General features: G+C 42.4%; 2 protein-coding genes across 8 annotated transcripts in view; both read left to right on the forward strand.

Annotated features, from left to right (window-relative positions):
* Nucleotides 1–8049, forward strand: part of cald1a (caldesmon 1a) — a 50195-nt gene extending 42146 nt beyond the window's left edge. For 5 of the 7 annotated variants that reach the window (XM_068586554.1, XM_068586555.1, XM_068586552.1 and 2 more), the window contains 7 exons: nucleotides 417–460; nucleotides 693–768; nucleotides 1180–1323; nucleotides 1532–1627; nucleotides 3026–3094; nucleotides 4752–4788; nucleotides 6340–8049. In XM_068586554.1, coding sequence (XP_068442655.1) covers nucleotides 417–460; nucleotides 693–768; nucleotides 1180–1323; nucleotides 1532–1627; nucleotides 3026–3094; nucleotides 4752–4788; nucleotides 6340–6353 — 480 coding nt within the window. In that variant the 3' untranslated portion in view covers nucleotides 6354–8049. Of the gene's footprint in view, nucleotides 1–416; nucleotides 461–692; nucleotides 769–1179; nucleotides 1324–1531; nucleotides 1628–3025; nucleotides 3095–3388; nucleotides 3441–4751; nucleotides 4789–6339 lie in introns of all 7 variants that reach the window. The other 2 variants (XR_011078033.1, XM_068586556.1) reach the window with 2 other exon arrangements.
* A 3938-nt stretch (nucleotides 8050–11987) lies between these two features.
* tnnt2e (troponin T2e, cardiac) lies at nucleotides 11988–18605 on the forward strand. Its single transcript, XM_068587015.1, has 12 exons — nucleotides 11988–12019; nucleotides 12139–12146; nucleotides 13728–13742; nucleotides 14678–14699; nucleotides 14800–14860; nucleotides 15054–15170; nucleotides 15280–15357; nucleotides 15966–16079; nucleotides 16290–16402; nucleotides 16567–16657; nucleotides 17306–17346; nucleotides 18569–18605. Exons 1-12 carry the CDS (start codon nucleotides 11988–11990, stop codon nucleotides 18603–18605), a joined length of 729 nt encoding a protein of 242 aa, XP_068443116.1.
* The last annotated feature ends 148 nt before the right edge of the window (nucleotides 18606–18753 follow it).

Consider the following 18753-nt stretch of genomic DNA (forward strand, 5'->3'; position numbering starts at 1 on the left):
GTGTTTTTTCTGTGTGTGCGTGTGTGCATTTGTGCATATCTTTTCAAAGCATTTTGCAAAGTGAGGGAACAATTACTGACATTGTGTGTTGCTGATCAGACGAATCCAGCTTAGTGAAGAAAACAGACAAACTGGTGTATCCACCTTTAAAATACTAGTATTGGCAGTTATTTAAGTTATGAATCACCTCAGCAACAGTAATCTCTTGTGTGTCTTAACAAATCAGGACTGGTTTTTACCCCGAAAATCAAACTAATAAAGACACAAAGCATGTAAATCAAAAGGAAGTTCGGATTTAACGTTTGTCTTCATGTGACTGAGGAGTTTAAATTAAAATGTGTTGGAGCGGTGTATGCATATGAGGAACAGCACTGCAATATTTACTAACCTCGAGCTCCCATAACCTTTCTCAACAGATCGGGGAGAGGGCGGAGTTCCTGAACAAGTCGGCACAGAAGGGGTAAGAACATACTGAAGCATCATTTCACAGATCATGTCTTTCAGTGGAGCATGTAAGCCTCACAGTCCCGTTCTCCTGAAGAGAAAAAAAAACAACGTTTCCGAGAGTTTAATCCCCACTTGGGGTTGCAAATGTCTTCTTCTCAAGGCACTAAAGTTGGTTGACCACACTGTGTATAATATCCAAAGTGGTCCCATGCTGTGCGTGCTAACCGTTTGCTTCTGCCCAGCAGCGCAGTGAAGACGGCTCATTCTCCCGTTGTGTCCAAGATAGACAACAGGCTGGAGCAGTACACTTCAGCTGCTCAGGTTAGCTTTTCCTCCACTGTGAAAATGCATTTAGGAAGTATGACACTCGTCTTATTACCGTAAATTGTTTCTCTCTGTGTCATGCAAAACATTTGCAATATGGATTATACGGCACAGCTTTATAGTAAACCTCACAAATGTAACAAGACTTCTTACAGTAACAAGTACACAAAACATAAGAAATAGGAAACTATCAGTTACTGCGTGTACTCCTATATCCTATAAAATGACGATTTAAAATCAGATTTGAGCAGCAAGGCTGAGACAAATCTATTGAATCTGACTGACAAGTTGTATCACATACCCCGCAGCAATTTCTCACTCGTCATTAATAGCAGCTCAGTCGTGACATGTATGTGAGTTTTGATGGTCTCTACTATTCACTAATTTGATTCCTCCGCTCTGTATCAGCAGAGGGAGAACAAGGAATCTCGATCCCCTCGCTCTGGGGCAGTAGACCTTCCCATGGTCACTGACAGCATTCGAAACATCAAGAGCATGTGGGAGAAAGGCAACGCGTTCGGCACACCTGGAAGTGGCGGGAGCCCGTTCAAGGTGAGAGACGAGGTGGTGGAGGATGTGAGAAAGCTTATGAAACTTTGTGTGTGACTGGAGCAGAGAGAGAGAGAGAGAGAGAGAGAGAGAGAGAGAGAGAGAGAGAGAGAGAGAGAGGGAGGAAAGAGCCCAATTCACTGGCACTTCCTGCTCTGCCTTGTTGCTGATGACGACCAGACTGCGCTGACCTTTGACCCTATCCAAACAGGAAGCAGCTGTGATGAAGACAGGCGTGGCGGGTCGCATTAACGACTGGCTGAATAAAACCCCGGAGGGCGGCAAAACGCCAGGAGGAAGGCCAACGGTAGGCCATCGCCGTACAAGGAAGTACAGTACAGTACATGCACTGTACTTCTGTACTTCCTCTATAAAACATGCAGCGGTGTGGCTTGACCTGCATTGTGGTTCTTTAGTTTATTTATTCCCTTTTTAAAAGACATTTTTCTTTAAATCTCAAGATCTAACATCCACTTTAAAAACCCTGGAAAAACAATATCTTAATGATTTGTTCCCGATGAGGAGAGAGTAACGCAGCGGCCAAAAGCAAAAGTGCTGCACCCTGACTTTTCTGTTCAGGGCGGGACTCCATTAACCAGGAAAATGGAGCAGAAGCTAGTCCATCATACGGTGGCAGTTTGAGTGGCGATATTGTGATAGAAACAAAAACCATGCGTCACAAAAAAAAGATTATTTTGCCAGAGAAAATAAAAAATCTACATGGACACAAAATAATATTATGTGCTGTTCTTACTGGTATGAACTTAATGTGATGACATCAAAACACATCCACAGAGTTCTGAAGGAGCAGAGTATCTATACTTTTTGACTGGTTTAGAGTTGAGCACATTAATGCAACATTTACTTATAATTATCATTTCTATTTGTCTTAAGGATTCAATAGTCAGTTGTTGGGACACAGACCCTATAACATCTGAACTGCATTCATTGCAGCAACCATGATCAAATACAGGACTCTCACTGGCATCGGTACTGTTATTATGGTTTTGTTCTGTACAGCAGATGTGTAATAATCATTTTCAAAGCTGCAGGTTGAGATATTATCCGTCTGGCACCATCTGGTGGCCACAGAGTAAAAAGCGTGCTCCAGCCCACTGGGGCCTCTGTCATAATACACACATACAGTACATGTAGGTCTTGGTATGAGTTTGTTATACAGTGTCACTTAAGCATTTTATCTTCAGTTTATCATAAGCTTTGCTCGCAGTGGGTTTTTTTCTTCTCCTTCAGTCCGGCACATGTGTCATGTCTCTCTTCAGTCTTCCCCATATTTCACACAAATATTTACATTTAAGCTTTCCGTGATGGAGGCTGAAGATGCGAAAGGAAACTTGACATACGAGTATTTCCGAAAGAGAGTGTCCAGCAAGTAAATATTTCCATCAGCGCTCAACAATTTTGCCAAAGCGTTCCCAATATTCCATCATATAGTGTCTTAAAAAAGGCTTACCAGTCCCTTCGTGAGAGCGCTATTTTCCACTTTCCCTTCGACAAACACCTCTCTGCTTCACAGTGTCTGTCAACCTTTGCTCTTGTCTCTCAAGCACTCGGCCCTCCTCAGTCACTCCCCTCTCCTCCACGTCTCCGATACTCTCCCATTGTCGCATAATGACTACTATTTTCAAATTGACCTACAAATATGATGTTTTGTCTTCGCCTCTGGGTTTCTGCCTCCCTCTGACAGGACCTGAAGCCTGTTGACGTCACCAACAAGAGGAGTCTATGGGAAAACAAAGGTGCCTCTCCGACCAAGGTAGCTAATATTTATTTAAAATGTAAAATTTGTTACGGTGCCCGTAAGTGTTTGGGTCTCGACCGTCTGGGAAAGTCCAAATGAAGCATCCAGACGAAGTTTCAACTCTGCCAGTTCGGTTTGTGGTCTGAAAAAGGATTTCCTGTGGGTTTTTTATAGTTTTCCAGATGTCAATCAAAGGAACGGTTTTGTAAAAGAGATGTTTGTGGGAATATGAAAATAATCTCAAGATCTTGACCCCGGTGTGGCAGCAACCGGAGTAACAATCCCTTTGTGTTTGCTTTTGTTTTAAAGAACTCTCATAGCTAGTTGACCTCACCGTTTAAGCTGGAATAAGCCTGGAGAGGTAACGGCGTCATTCTTCCACGTTTCTTCAAAAGCGCTGATCACAGAATGACCTCACGCTCTGCTGTCACACTGTCCACTTTTTGCTCTGTGTTGTTGGCAAAGCGCTGCTCTGTTCTGCTGTTGTTGGACGCTGCTGCTCATTTTCATCATCCTGATTAGATATAAGGGTTTCAGTCCACAGTATTTATGATTTGGTACGTTCTGGCATACTTGCTCTCTCTTTCTGAATATTATTGTAGTCCCTTTACACACAAACTCACAACATTATTGTGCATTTCGTTATGTGCATTTTGTATATACTTAGCAATAAGCACAAGTCGAGATGCACATTTAGGATCGAGGCCTGCAAAGCATGGGACAAATGTTCTGTAAGTGCTATAGAGGAAGCCACAGTAAAGACGATTTTAAAGCATCACGATGTTGACTCCATTAACACCCAGAACTTGTTAAAGCTGACTCAACAAAATCCAGAAGATTACAGTTCTGTGTAAATTCTGCCTTGTAAAGAAAACCTTTAACAGTGCGCCTGTTGTCCAACTGCAGTCTGAATGCTTCTTTCCCAAATGGCTGTATCACGTCACCGCTCCCTCTTCCGACGACCACAAATCACCGCTCTCAGTCCGACTCCGCTTGACTTTGTGTCGCCCTAATGCAGGAAGTGTTTACGGCATGCTTTACAAGTCGGACGCCTTACCGCGTTGCACAATGTCTGTTTGATCATATTAAATCACTGTTGTCGCCTCGCATTTTCAAACCAGTCTGACTGAACCTGACGTGAATTAATTGTCTTATCTTTACTTCTATAACGGCTTCGGGATGAAGCCGTGTTCGTAGAGCTGCTAAGTAGGACCGAAGCGCCACATTTTAAAAAGACAAAGATGTCCCATCTCCCCGCTTAACTTTAGTATCAACCTTCCTTCCTTCCTTGCTTCCTTCCTCCCTACACTGGCAGTAGCGTGTTCCTGCAGCCAACAGCTGCGTGCGGACCGGAGGCTGTTGTCCGCCACAGCGAGCAGTTGGGTTGGGGGGCACCAGGCGGCGGTCTGCGCTGACGTAAAACCGACCATGCAAAGGAAAGATAGCGGTTAGCAAACCTCGGCATTAGCTAACCGCGCTATGCCGGGACAGCGAGATGAGCGGGCTAATGACTGTTGAGCTCTGGATCGGTTCGGCAGTCTGTAGGTGCAGGCGTGAGCTCAGGAGTGTTTCTCTGCCCTTTGTGGTTCCGCCGTGAGTGTGTCGCTCCCTCTCTGCATCGGCCTTCGTCTTGGCCGCCTATAGTTACCTCCCTGTTCTTCGTGTCTTGCAGGTGGCGGGCAGAGGGGAGACCAAATCAGTCGCCAACGGTGAGTTTTTACGACGCGCCAGAAGTGTCGGTTTGTAACCTAGGAGCTCGTTAATGTGCGCGCAGGAGAACACACAAAGGGGCGGGCTGACGTGTGAGCATGCATACTGGAGGAAGCCTCTGAAACACCACCTCTCGCTTAGCTTCGCTGCAGCACCTTTATGTTTTGGATCCTCATTGGTTTTAGAAACCAAAAGAGCAGAGAGCGTACTCCTTCAGTTGAAGTAAAAACATAGATGTGACCAAAATGAGTTGAAAGGTTTTAACCAGAGAGTAAAAATGTGCTTTTGTAAGCTTGTCGCCAGCCGACTTGCCGACAATACACAGGCTAAGTTTAAAGGGAAGCTGCAAGACGGTGATTCATTCAGAGACGGACGGTGTAACCTTCTTGTTAAGCGTGCCACCTCGTCGCTGGCTCTTTGATTTATACGCCGCCATGTGTCACAAAACCGTCATAGCCTTTGCTTGCGAGTCTTTTTCCAGTTCGCCGTTTGGCCCGCCGCGGCGTTTTAGGATGCCGCTTAAGCATAGCTCGCTATTTTAAAATCCCAACCGAGTCCAGCCTCCCCCCTCCTCCCTTTGTTCTCCCAGCGGGCAGGAGAGGGGTTATGGCCTTGAGGGATTCTGTACATGTCTGCTAAATGTGTGGGTTATTCAGCGCGCAGCATTACACACACACACACATAAATACACACCAATTTCACCTCTGTAGACCCACTCAACAGCCATCTTGATGCCACTCAGGGCTTTCAGCTTCCCCACTGGTGTGCGCCTCTCGCCGGCTTGCGGCGCTCAAACCGCCGCCCTGCCTCTCGTGTTACGGGGGGGGGGGGGGCAGTGATCCTGCCAGGCTGGTTTGTCACAATTATAGCTGGCATGTTGGAGATTAGCACACCAACACAGGCGGACTCAGAGGATGACTGAGGCTTTGGAGAGATCCTGCATGGCCTGCTCGTAGTTGGCTGTGGAACCTCGCCTCACACACATGCGAGTTAGCAGCCTCACACTCTCCACATGCTTGGCTCCATGATAGAGAACTTCCAAAAAGGAGTTTCACCGTTTAGATTTGAAATCGCTTGCTTTATTGAATCTCGAACAATGGCTTTCAATTGAGAATGTATCGGCCTGTAACGGTTTGGGAAATGACCAACAGGCGTTTATGCTATTTGCAAGTCTGATTTTTGGGTTCGTGTTTACCGCAATTTTGTCAAATTCTAAGAGGCTGCAAATCTAAGTAACTAGTAGTGCTGCCAACCAAGGAAACGCCCTCGAAAATATCTTTTTCAAAGTGGTCGTCTGGTTGATGGAATTGCAATTTGAATCATTCTGACCCAAAAACAAAAGCAGTAAACTAAATATGTTTGAATAGAAATGCAGTCAAAGTTGTATTAAAGCAGCGCAGTGGCCTTTAAACGGCGTCGACTGCAGTTAACGGCACGTGGTGCTTGTGGCTGGCTTTGACCCTCCTCGCCACACGGTCAGAGCCGTTAACACACACCTGTCTGCGGACCTGCAATAAAGCCGCTGATGGACTCTTTGTGTCTTCCCTCAGGGATGGGGCACTAATGTCTCGAAGGAGCCACTAAAGCTGGGGACCACGACAATCCAAGACTTCTTCCTTTGACTTTGTCTTAAGAACCAAATCACGATTCCACTTCCTTGAGAGGGAACCCAAGAAAACGGAGGGACAGGAGAGACGCTGTCCAAAGCACTGTACCGGAAAACAGCATCACATTTTTGTACGGTTGCCACGTATAGTGCCTTTGCACAATGATTCTTGCTTTCTAAAAGAAACTAAATGCTGTGAAATTTGGACATTTGTAATTACTATTACTAATTACTTTATACAATCCAGCCAGGAAGAAAAACATAATTAAATTTAGAGTTATCTGTTGTAGTCCATGTCGACGGTTTCGATAGAGACTGAGGCGTTTAAAGTTTCCACATTCCAAAGAGATGGGTGAAATCAGTTGTCTCCCTCATACAGTACATTTTCCATCTCTTTTTTTTATTTATATTTAAAGCAAAAGCTTCACACATTGCTATTTTATTCAACGTTCACAGGTTCAGGATAGAAATATAAGCACTTCTAGAATTTAGCTGATTTCACTTTTATTATTGTCTTACCAATAGTGCAGCAATGGTCTGAGTAATATATGTTAGCACATGTGATGTTTCGAATATGACCTATCATACTGTATCTTATATAACATTTTTATACTCATTACAAAAGGTATTTTTGCTTTTTTTTTGTATCCAGAAACTTTCCAACAACGGGCAGTTCATTTTGGTGGCGATAGGAGTGTTTGATATTCAGAAGGCCAATTATGACTTTTATTATCCTTTGTGTTATTTTATTTATGTTTCAATGTTTATTTTTGTTGTCTTTTTCTATTTCTAGCGGTTTCTGTAGCTTCTGTGCCTGTTTGATCACTTTAAAATCTTCAGACATTCCTCTTAAAAAGCAGCGGTGCCTTTGCTGTAGGTTTTACAATATAGGAAATCTGCAAACCAACCCTCTTATTTTAGAATCTACCTTAACTTCTACTAATTACTAACTTCTGTTTTGCCTCTATGCACACTCTTTCGCTCAGCAATAATTTTCTAATTGATGGCATATAAAGTAAAATCAGGGTGCCGAAGCATATAGCAAGATACTATTACAATGCAAGGATATTTACCACTATGTAAGTCTTCTGGCCTTATGATTGCAACAAAAAAAACACACATGACAGCTGAGGTATATGATAGCCTCAAAGCAACTCAATATGATATTAAGACTTATGATTTTCATGTTTCTTTTTCACTGATGTGGTCTTAAGTAGCACATTCCCTTTGATAGTTGTTTTTCGCGACACAAGCTTTGATATTATTATTGGTTTGCCAGGGCATTAAATTGATCAATGTTACTGCTCAAAAGTCAGACAATCACATTCCATGGCTCCTGAAAAGAGCAGGGGAGCTTGACCAAAATATTTTTAAATGTGATTTAATGTGACATTTATGTTTTGTTTTTAATACAGTGGTTTCATAATGTTTTTTTTGTTTTGTTTTTACAACCTTTTGTCCAATGTATGTTTTTTTAAAGTTCTTTCCATGTTTAACCAGACACTTGTTTGTGTAGCGCGAAGCCTATGCAAAACACACTATCTGTAGCCTCTGTAAACACTCCCAATGTCATAAAGTGGGCCGTTTTCAACTGGACGGATGTTTTAAACATTGTACGCTTCACTCAACAACAGCAATAAAGACATTGAGGTATTCCACATTAAGTCTCCTTCCATAACTCCTTCATACTGCTCTGGACCACATTGGAGATACCCGTTGTAGCACAGCGTCCTGAAACTTTTATTTTATTTCCAATCAGAAAAAAATAAAAGCAACACTGTCACCACCACTAATCTTTTGATTCACAAAGTTATATAATTTTAGACTCCTTAATTACTTTTTTAAAAAATGCATCATTTACAAATTCTGGATTAATGACGCTGTCATTTCACATTATTCTACAATTTAAGGGCTTTCCGAAAATTTGGCACAGCAGATGAAAAATAGCCTCACTAGCTAACTGTTGACTGGTGTGCATTGTCCCTGCAGGAAAAATATATATATAACAAATATGAGTAGCAAGCAGGACAGGATAAAACTTTCTAAGATCAAAGTGTAGTCAGAATATATAACATAAAATATGTATGTATGTTTGTTTTATTAATTTACATCACAATTTCTAGAGAATGTTTTGTAAAGGAGGAAAATGAGTTCTTTTCTACCGTGAACTTTTCTCAAACTACTTTAGTTAAGAGACAAATCAAACTGTTGAAGGCCAACAAACAACAAGACAATAGAAGTACAGAAGACAGTGGCATTGTAGCCTTCCATCAGCGTAAGAATGAGAGTATGAAATGCTGTTAACTATGGAGTTGACTCTGGGCGTTGACTAAATTTGGATAACACAAAAATAATTGGAGAAACTAAAATATGAATCACTTATTAAACAGATGAATCCACAATAGGACTAATCGCTAGTCGAAGCTCTTATAGCATATATAACGTGTTATGTGATATCGAGTATGGATTCAAAAGGACAGCTTTAGGACTCGGTCACTGTCACGTCCTCTGCTGCCTTCAAGTGCTCTTAGAACTGTTGTAATAATCAGCTTGTGTGGAGGGTTTTGTCACAATCGAGGTGACAGGCATGAATATCTACACACTCAGAAAGAAGCAGCTCTGTCCTGTCAATATGCAAAAGAAACAACAATAAAAACTTGTGTTTGTTTTTTTATCCTCCACCCCAGACTTTGAACCAAGTTGTATTTACAATTTCTGGCCTTGAATGTCGCAGATTACACGGAGCACTTGAAGGCAGCATTCCTCTACAGGTGTAACTCATCTTCTGCCTCCAACAATAGAACTGACAAGCCACCAGTCACAGAGGAGCTATGCGGTCACATGATGGACAGAGTTGTATTAAGTGTGCTTTCTGGTGGCGGAGGCGGGGAGGATGATTGAGCTTGTGTCTGTCTGGATGTGAAAGAATCCGACCTGAATTTGCTGCTAATCCTACCTCATCCTCGGGGATATTACACGAGGTAAGCGCTGAGCGTGACCTCTCGATGCATGACAGCAAAAGGGTCAATGAATGCATTGTGTTTTTGACTTGCCACTTCATAGGTTGACATTTCTCATTAAAACTAAAATGCTAAATAAATCCTGCCGTCTGAAGATCCTAAAGCGTCCCCAGCGAGATCTAATAACTGTTCCTCATACCAAGCCATGAATGCTGAATTGAATTAACTTTTTGTCTGAGTGGAGTCGTAAAGATGTTATGATGGCTTTTTTCTCTCTCGTGTGTTCTGATCCGAGCAGCGCACAAGCTGGTGAAGAAGGTGCTAAGCTCGGCCCCCCCTGAGACTGCTGTGTTGGTAGCATGCTGTGGGCTTGGACTAATGCCGCCTAAAGCCCAAACCAGCAGCCGCAACATTCCTGCCGCTGTCAGACTGTGTGTTGTTTCACAGATCCGGCCAGACGGGGACTGACCGCATGCATTAAAGCAAATGCACATTTAATACCCTCAGCCGTGACAAGCCCTCATACACTGTGAATTCTTTCTGGGTTTCCAGTCGGTGATTTTTCTTCAACCAGATGGTATTCCTCTACTTCCCAGCCTCTTCCTCTTCACTTTCTCCTCTTCACGTTTCCCGTTCCCTCGCTCGCTTGACGTCAGCGGCTCAGTCTGATCGGGCGTGTAACGACCACACAGGGCACCACAATGTTTGAATATGAGCAGATATGTAACACAAGTTACACCAGAAGCGTGACTTTAGACTGTAACTGTATACAGTGAAGGTGTAAATAGGGAATGTGGAGATTGAATGTGCAGCTGGCCCTTTTTTTTGTTTTGAAAACGACGTGGAAAGAACGAACAGGCCCGAGGAGGAGGGACTGGGGATGTGGAGCTCATTTTCTTGGTTTCCAACATCCTCCCCCGCCCCTTCAGTATATCAAATAAGTCAGTGTTTTGTTGAATCTGAGATGAACTTGATGAGCATCATGTTTAAAGAGCAAGCCCTGCGAGATGCTCAGGTATGGTATGCTCCCAACCAGCAGCTGACCAACCGCAATGACAGAAATAGCTCGTCTGAATGTGGGTCCCAGCTCACTGATTTACTGCGAGTACGGTGAGGTGAACCAAACCTATTGTCTGGAGGAGTAACTCCACACCTGTTCAAGCGCACGCTTTATTATTCTTAAAAATAGACCCCCCCTCCCACCCTCCTTCTCCGCTGTTCAGCCTACTGACACCGGTTTTTATGATCCGACGATTTATAAGGCCGTGGAAAAGAACACGGTCCAGAGGTTGTTCTGACACGTAACGGATATATATATTTAATAGGGAGGGGACTTAAGATGCCATACAAAGCCTTATTGAATGTATCCGTGTGACCTTGACCCCAAACCCCCCCCAATGTTGTTCGTTTAAAATAGAGAAAATCAAGGGAAATATACTGTAATCATGCATAGGTTTTTTATATTCAAGCAGTACTCCAGTGACTTATTGCTGCACCTTCATTAAGCTGTAAGAATAACATGTTGAATAAGCTTCTTTGCTTCCTTGTGGGGAGTGTGAGAAGATTGATAGCATGTCTCTAATATGAAGGAATGAGTGGTTCAGCTAAGCCCGGCTCTGTGTAAACATAAATCCACGTAAAGCAGCACCTCCTCACTCCGTAATTAACACGTGATCGGTGTGGTATTTGATTACAGGGCTTCATGTGCTGGACTATTTCTTGAACATAAGGAGCGACTTCCTTCAAATTCCCCACAGTACCTAAAAAGTGGCAGCAGAGAGCCTCCACCGTTTTAGTCCGAATCTCGGGCTCCTCGGAGTCTCGGGCTCCTAAAACGCACCTTCCTGCGTTTCTCCTAATGCAAGTCAATTGTTTCTCATCAGACGGCGTAATGTTTTCTGACTTTGGAAAGCTTCCCCAGAGCCGCGGGGCTCGTCGTACAACTGTTTTCACAGGCCGAGCAGGGCTCGTCGTGACGAAGGCGTTTGAACGGCCTTTAACCAGATGCGTGTCTGGAGGCTTTTTGATGCTCCAATCAGATGGTTTTTCTCGAGATGCACCAGCGGCTCCCTGAAGGACTCGTGCAGTCCTGCTCGTGTCTGAGCTGTTCAGACTCCCGTCGGCTGCTGCAGCCTTGATCATTGCCAAGAGGAAATGGCTGAGGATTAGCCGCCCGGAGCTGTTTAAAGCCCCGCGCCTCTGCTTTCAGTGCCCATGGTGGAATCATTTCAATTTCTACAATTGCTCCAATCTCCCAGCATGTAGCCGAGGGTATTTTTATGTCGTAGTTTTTGGTTTAGTTGTTTGCTCAAATAATAAAAGCGAAGAAAAGAAGAATAATACAAACAATCTGGGCGAGGAAACGAAACCTCAAGGGCTTGTAAAAAGAAGTCGATAAGACAAAGGGGACAATATCAAGAGGACAAACGACAATAAAAACAAATATTACCTCTGCTAATTATATTGATCCCAAGAGAACTGAGTGTTTTGAGTTTGTCAGTTTGACAGCTGTATTAAAACTCTTTGTCTTGGGGGGGAAAAGTGTATCTTGTCTGTGTGGTGACTGGAATTGGTGATTCTTGATGTTTTTATTGCCTGCTTTCCTCTTTGTTTTAGTTGATTCAAATCCAAGATGTCTGGAGAAGAAGAAGTCGAGGAGATGCTGTGAGTACCTTCATTGCTTTTGAATTGCATCTCAACTGGTTTTGAGTGAAATCGACAAAGATCTGAGCTGAAATTGACCATTCGCTCCAAAAAAGTTCACCCCTTCTTCTCTGTTTCAGGGAGGAAGGTACGTCCGGTTTTGAGAGCGTTCACTTTGTTTTTTTTGGAAGCAAAATGTAACTTTCAAGACGTAGCTGACCTTATTCTGTCTTCTCGGAGGTAGAAACCCAGGAAGCGGAAGGTAAAAGCTCGTGCATGGCTTGACGTGTGGTCCCGTTCCCGTTGTCTACTGTTGTCTGTCAATGACAAAGGCCATCGCAAGCTGACCTGTGGTTTCTTTTTTTTTGTGTCTATATTGGTGCAAAATAACAATGGAGAGTTAAACAACATTAAGACAGGACAGCAAAACAATGTTGACATTGAACATGACAAAGAAGGCGTCGTCAAATGGAAGAAAAAGTGTATAAAGTACTAGAAGTGTATGTGTGTGTATGTAAAGTTTTTTTACGTGGGTTTTTTTTGGTACACTGAACATAATTCACTGACTACATTTGTTTTCTTATTAATAATCTATCTGATACAACGACGTATTGGTTGTTATACGTAATCAAAGTATCAGATTACTTCCTCCACTACTGATTAGCCTTGAATAAAAAATGGCTGACATGGCGTGGGGGGGGGGATTGGCTGTGATTTCTGAGCCGTTACGGCTCGCGGGCTCATGATCCCAGATCATTCTAGCGTTGGTTTAGCGCGGCCCAAGAGGCAGCGTCAGTGTTCCAGGTTTGACCAAATCCAAGCCTCAAGCTATTCACCACAGTCTTATTGAGCCAATAATCCATATTTTGTTCACTCAGTCATGGAGACACTGAAAGTCTTGTTTTGTCAGTAAATATTTAACCAGCGCTTCACTACACACCTCAGGCTACAATTGTAGTGCAGTGTGTTTGTGTGTGGTACCATGTATTTTGTTCAGTCACAGAATTTGGCCTCAATAATTCTTATGTTCTTGTTGTGTAGAAGTTGAAGTTGAAGAAGCTACACCTGAAGTAGAAGGTAATTCTCCTCTTTAGATATTAGGTCATAATTCCATGTTTTTATTGAACATAGTCATATGGAAAAAGGTGAAACATGTAATCGTTTACTTGACGGGATATTATTTGTATGTGTAGTACTGCTCATGTACTGTCATAAATATTTCATACACACCCATTGCATATTAATAACACACCAGTAAACCTCTTGTGCTATCCACCTGCTCATGAACTTCAGGTTTTATTTCCACTTTTTTTTATATTGATTTCACCTTTTTATTTGAAGTAATTATGAATGATGACATCTTCTCAGACAAATTAACTGAACGAATGTTAACATTTTCGTGGTTTACATTTTCTAGAGTGTTAAAATATCTCATTAATTTTGAATCCCATCATACTGAATGTCTTTATTTTATGTTTACAAGAAAAGCTATCATATACGCGTGTAATCATATTTCCATTATTTCACATCTTTGAACCGCCTACGGAAGATGAATAAAGCATTATTTTGTCATCTCTCACAAGGCACAGGCTTCTATTCTTTAAAGTATAGTTTAGATTGAATCGTTCCCGAGATGACGTTAACTCAGTGTTGCAAAGTCGTGAACGTTTACTGATGAGCTATTCTTTGATCACTGCCTCTGATCTCTGTTCCCATTACTTCCACAAAGATCCTGCAGAAGAAGGTAAAGCACAGTCTCTCTGCATGGTGTGACTGAATAACCGTGCATCACTCTGCGGTGTGCATCCCAGAATGCTTTGCGTTCATTTAGTCGGGACAAGAAGACCTCAGTGTCGAGATATTTAGGACGAATAGTAATGTTGACTTTTGATCTTTTGAATTCCCTCTACAGATGAATTCATGCTGATGTGATGGTGTAATGTGTTTTCTCATGCTTCTTCATATTTATTCTGATCACACACTTTTACTAAATATAAGCCTGCATTGTCTGGAAATATACTAAGCTGTCATGGCTTCAAACCCCGAGAGTATTTACACCAACGCCCTTATGACAAAGCACACGGAAACGGTTTAGACTTTCTATTTCTCCTGACAGGCGAGACAGTTTTTCATATGAAACTATATGAAGTAGATATCTGTCCTGTGTGAAACGTAGTGAATGTAATTGTGTTCTGTCAGCCAAGGCTCCAACGTGCCCTCACGTCCTTCGCTGTAGAGTCTCCAGCTGAAGGTACTTTGTTTGGGACCGTTACCGTCTCACATGAACGTCCAGTGTTTCCACTTGTTCACTGGACGGCTGCCTCGTACAACACGCTCTCAGACACGCCGGCTGCCAAAATAAAGACTATTTTAAATACAACTTCGGGGGAGTATAACAAAAATAACTTTTTTCGTATACTCAATTTCAGAAAGCTGCTCATGTAACTGTATTGGACGTCGTGCGTACGATGGACACAGACGGTTCATAATAGAAAGGTCTATTGTATGTCAGAATATTGACTTGTAGATTTCTTCTTCTAGTACTTTATACACTTCTGGATGTGTGTTTTGTGTATGAGCGTTGATCCTTAGTTTTAGCTACTAAAATCAACATCAGTTGGAAATTTCTAACTACAAGTAACTGTTTTAATGTTTGTTTTTGTTGTTGTATTATTACAGATGAATCCAAACCCAAACCAAAGTAAGTTCAACGCCATGTGCATTTTAAAAACTGTGTGCATCAACCAAGTAGTGGTCAACTGGTCATTCAAAGTTATACTAACCAAGATGTGTTGTTTTAGGGCCTTCGCTCCAGCTGTAGCTGTGCCGAAGTTACCAGAGGGAGACAAAGTCGACTTTGATGCAAGTGATGGATTACATTTTAAGAGTCAGAAATATAGACGTAATGATTGGTGTTTTTTTTGTCTAAGAGTTTGTCTAGAACGAAGACATTTGGTCCTTCATAATCGAGACTCAGAGATCTGCTGCAGTAGTTGAGAGCCAAGACTTTGTCCAGTGGAAATGCAACACAAACGATGTGTATGTGTAACTGCAGGACATCCACAGGAAGCGTCAGGAGAAGGATCTCTCCGAGCTGCAGTCTCTGATCGAGGCCCACTTCATTCAGAGGAAGAACGATGAGGCGGAGCTCGCCGCTCTCGTGAGCAGGATTGTACGTCTTCCAGGAAAATGTACCAGAACACTGTAGTTACGCAACACTCGGCAAGCCACTGAATGAGGCGTGTGTGTCTGTGTGTCTGTGTGTGGGCATGGATGAGCAGGAGAAGCGTCGTACCGAGAGGGCCGAACAGCAGAGGATCCGCACTGAGAAGGAGAAGGAGAGGCAGGCTCGTGTTGCGGTGAGTGTCCTCCGGTTGTCGGCACATCGTTTCCCACGACACGACCCTCACGTATAGTAACGAAACGATGGTCCTGGACCAACAACTGACACTCTGTAGTGTCAGCTTGCTTCCTGAATACAGCTAGAGCGTTGGGATGTGTGCATCCTGCTGGAGCATCTTGAACTCTTGAACTCCTAAACAGCCGCAAGCCGATCCCCTTTCCTTGATTTCTTCTCTATTTCTTCCAAATGAAAGCCACTGATGCTTTCAAGTACTTTGCTGGCTGCAGTTTACTAATGTCATTACAAGATTGCCTTGTGCAATTTAAAATCAGCTCTGATGACCTACATTTTGATTAACTTCGAGGCTTTTATGGGGACTTCTTTTTTCGTGTTATTTGTAGCAAATATGTTTCTTTAAAGTTGCTATCAACATTTTTATAATAACAATGAATCAAATGACTGTTTAATGTGGGTGGAGTCACCGTGGTGTTGCGCCTATACAGGGAATTATCATCCGACACTATCTCGTTGTATTTTATTGCATATGCTTGTTCATCGCTTTGGTTTTCTGCCTCACAATCTTAACGTCACTGTTTCGGTTCACTCTCTCAACTCTCATGGCAGGAAGAGAAGGAGAGGAAGGAGCAGGAGGACGCCCGTAAGAAGTTTGATGAGGAGGCCAAGAAGAAGAAGGCTCTGACGAACAGGACTCAGCAGTACGGTGGCGTCCAACAGAGGGTCAGTCATCGCCACAGATACACAGGAAATATCAGGAAATCTGTTTCTCATAACGGACTGTTGCTGAGATGAATGACAAGACAAAGATCGTGTGGGAAGAAAAGGAAACAAGATTCAGACTTTTGTGGCCTCTTTTGTATTCCCTGTCTTTTGTTCATTCTTTCTTTTATTCTTTCAACACATCCACTTGGATTGGTTCTCCGTCTCCAGCAAGAAGGGAAGAAGGGAGCGAAAAAGCAGACAGAGAGAGAGAAGAAAAAGAAGATCTTGGCAGAGAGGAGGAAGCCTCTCAACATCGACCATCTCAGTGAGGACAAAGCAAAGTAAGGACAATGTGTTTTTACTTGTAGTCATGGCAAAAAAACACATTTTTAGTTTTATGCAGGTGATTTGTTTGTGAATAGACTTTTCATCTTTGAGTTTTACAGCATCAATGGGGCTGTTTTAGTTTCCTGTGACTGAAATACTGTCGGCTTTTGCTCCAAAGGGAGAAGGCCGCTGAGTTGTGGGAGTGGCTGATGACACTGGAGTCTGAGAAGTTCGACCTCAGTGAGAAAATGAAGAAACAGAAATATGAGGTAAGAACATTGCCTTGATGTTCTTGTGGCTACCACTGGATGAACCTGCCCGCTTTCATAACGGCGTTGGTGTAAATGTGAATCTATCGATCTGGTTTGGAAAGTAAAGAAATGTTTTTCAAGTTTTTTTTTTGACGACCTTGGAAGGTCGATATAAATCATGTCTGTATGCTAAATAGAAAAGTGCAGCCAGTAAGCTTAGCTCAGCAACAACTAGAAACAGCTAGCTTAGCTTTGTCCAAAGAATTAAAACATGTTGACTTGGAGCTTTTAGAGGTCCTGTGTGCAATGTCATTCTGTATCTATATTTGTCACTACTGCTTTTTACGACTTTAAATTCCATGCCCCCCAATAAACCAAACCCAACCGCACTGTCAGAGTGGTAAAGATCTGCTTTGGCACGATATCTCACTTGTATAGGATATCTTAGTATGTTGTAAACAAAATAAGATACATGTCCTATAATGTGGCTTTAAAGGCACAGACTACCTCGGGTGAAATGATTATGACAAACTAATTGATGGAACACCGCCTACAGCCCTGAAAAAGCCACAGAATGCTAAAGCTGTACTCGGTATGTGAAGTGCTTTTTGAGTGGAAGATTGTCCAGAGGGCGCCTGTTTACCATAAATGTGGCTTGACTTCCAGATCAATGTACTCCAGTCCAGAATCACTGAGCAGCAGAAGTTGTGAGTAACTGTTAATGATGAGTGTGGGTTGTTTGCTGTGTACTTTTTTGCCGTCCGCGTGTTGGAGAGCCTCGGACAGTGGAGCGGGGAAAGTCCCAAACAGGTGAAACGAGTAGGCGGCCATGCGGTTATTTGATCCAGCAAGAGATGTCCCGAAGGTCAGGTATAGTTTTGGCTCCGTCTCATCAGTGATGCTTAAATGATGCTCTGTCCTGGAGACTCGAGGTACGTCTCACTCTTTGGGTCAACAGATTTCTCCCCGCTGAGCTCTGTGCTTAGCCAGTCCCCACACGCACAAGGGTGACTTTTACTTTCTAAGAACAAAAGTAATTAAAATGCCTTTTTAAAAATAAAAAAGTTATTTAATACCATAATGTGATACAAAAATGTGTATGCCATAAGTTGTGAAACATGTCACAGTTGGGCTTTTTGAGCCAGAGCACAAGCACAAACTGAGAGTAAATACGATGTAAAAGCTGATTAATGAGGGCGGATCAGTCACAAAAAATTAATCGTGAAGTAAGCCAAAAAGACAGTCCTTAAAATTATTAGTAGAGGAAGTCATGAAAATTGAGTATAGACTGTTGAAGTCATTAAAAAGGAGGATTATACTATATCGGAAAGTAATGAGAAATTAATAATAAATGCTATAGTGTGTCGAAAAAGTCAGTATAGTCGGTTGAAATCAGACAAATCATACATTATTTGATGACTTTTTCCATAGTGTACTGATTTCTTTCTTTCAAAATAAAAAAATAAGTGTTACACAAATCGATAAAAAATGTGATCGGACCCATCGTTTCAAGAAAGTCTCAAAGTTTTTTACGTCGAAAATTTGAAAAAGCAGAAAGCAAGATGTCTGTTTGATCGACTGTAAAAAGTTCACACTCGGTAGAAAGAAAGGTTCAGAAGGAGAGCGGTATAACGGTAAGGCTGCTGCTGAGGACGCTCATGTGCACGCTTAACCTTTCCTCACAGCATTGAAACTGCCCGTGAACAGGAGAGGAACAGTTTCATATTTTTACACTAAGTGCAATACTCTTTTTGTTGTTTATAAATCAAGCCAACGTCCTTAGATGTCAATGTATTTTGTTGAACCTGATTTGCCATCACTTTGTCTTAATAAAACTGTAAAATTCAATCATTTTCGATTTGAATCGTATGAAGAACCAAAATGAAGACGAAATAAAATAGTAAATGTTACAAATGTTTGATTCCACAGCGCCAAAGGAAGAGGCAAGGGCAAAGGCAGGAGATAGAAGCAAACATCAGCAGGAGCTCTCCAAGCAGACGTCTGAAAGGAGCAGTCGTTTGGACTTGGATAACATTAACGTATGCTTGAACAATAAAGAAAGTTCTGTACAACCTGTTTGAGTGGATTGAGTTTGAAACAAACGGATATTTTAA

Source organism: Clinocottus analis, unplaced genomic scaffold (genome assembly GCF_023055335.1).
Source record: "Clinocottus analis isolate CAN_PGR_092001 unplaced genomic scaffold, fCliAna1.0.p SCAF_20, whole genome shotgun sequence".
NCBI classification, from domain to species: Eukaryota; Metazoa; Chordata; class Actinopteri; order Perciformes; family Cottidae; genus Clinocottus; species Clinocottus analis.

Excerpts from the sequence above, each read along its gene's own strand:
- tnnt2e (XM_068587015.1), top strand. The coding sequence starts at position 11,988 with ATGTCTGGAGAAGAAGAAGTCGAGGAGATGCT. Across the intron at positions 14,700-14,799 it reads GAATCCAAACCCAAACCAAA|GGCCTTCGCTCCAGCTGTAG; the intron begins GTAAGTTCAACG and ends GTGTTGTTTTAG. Across the intron at positions 16,403-16,566 it reads CTCAGTGAGGACAAAGCAAA|GGAGAAGGCCGCTGAGTTGT; the intron begins GTAAGGACAATG and ends TTTGCTCCAAAG.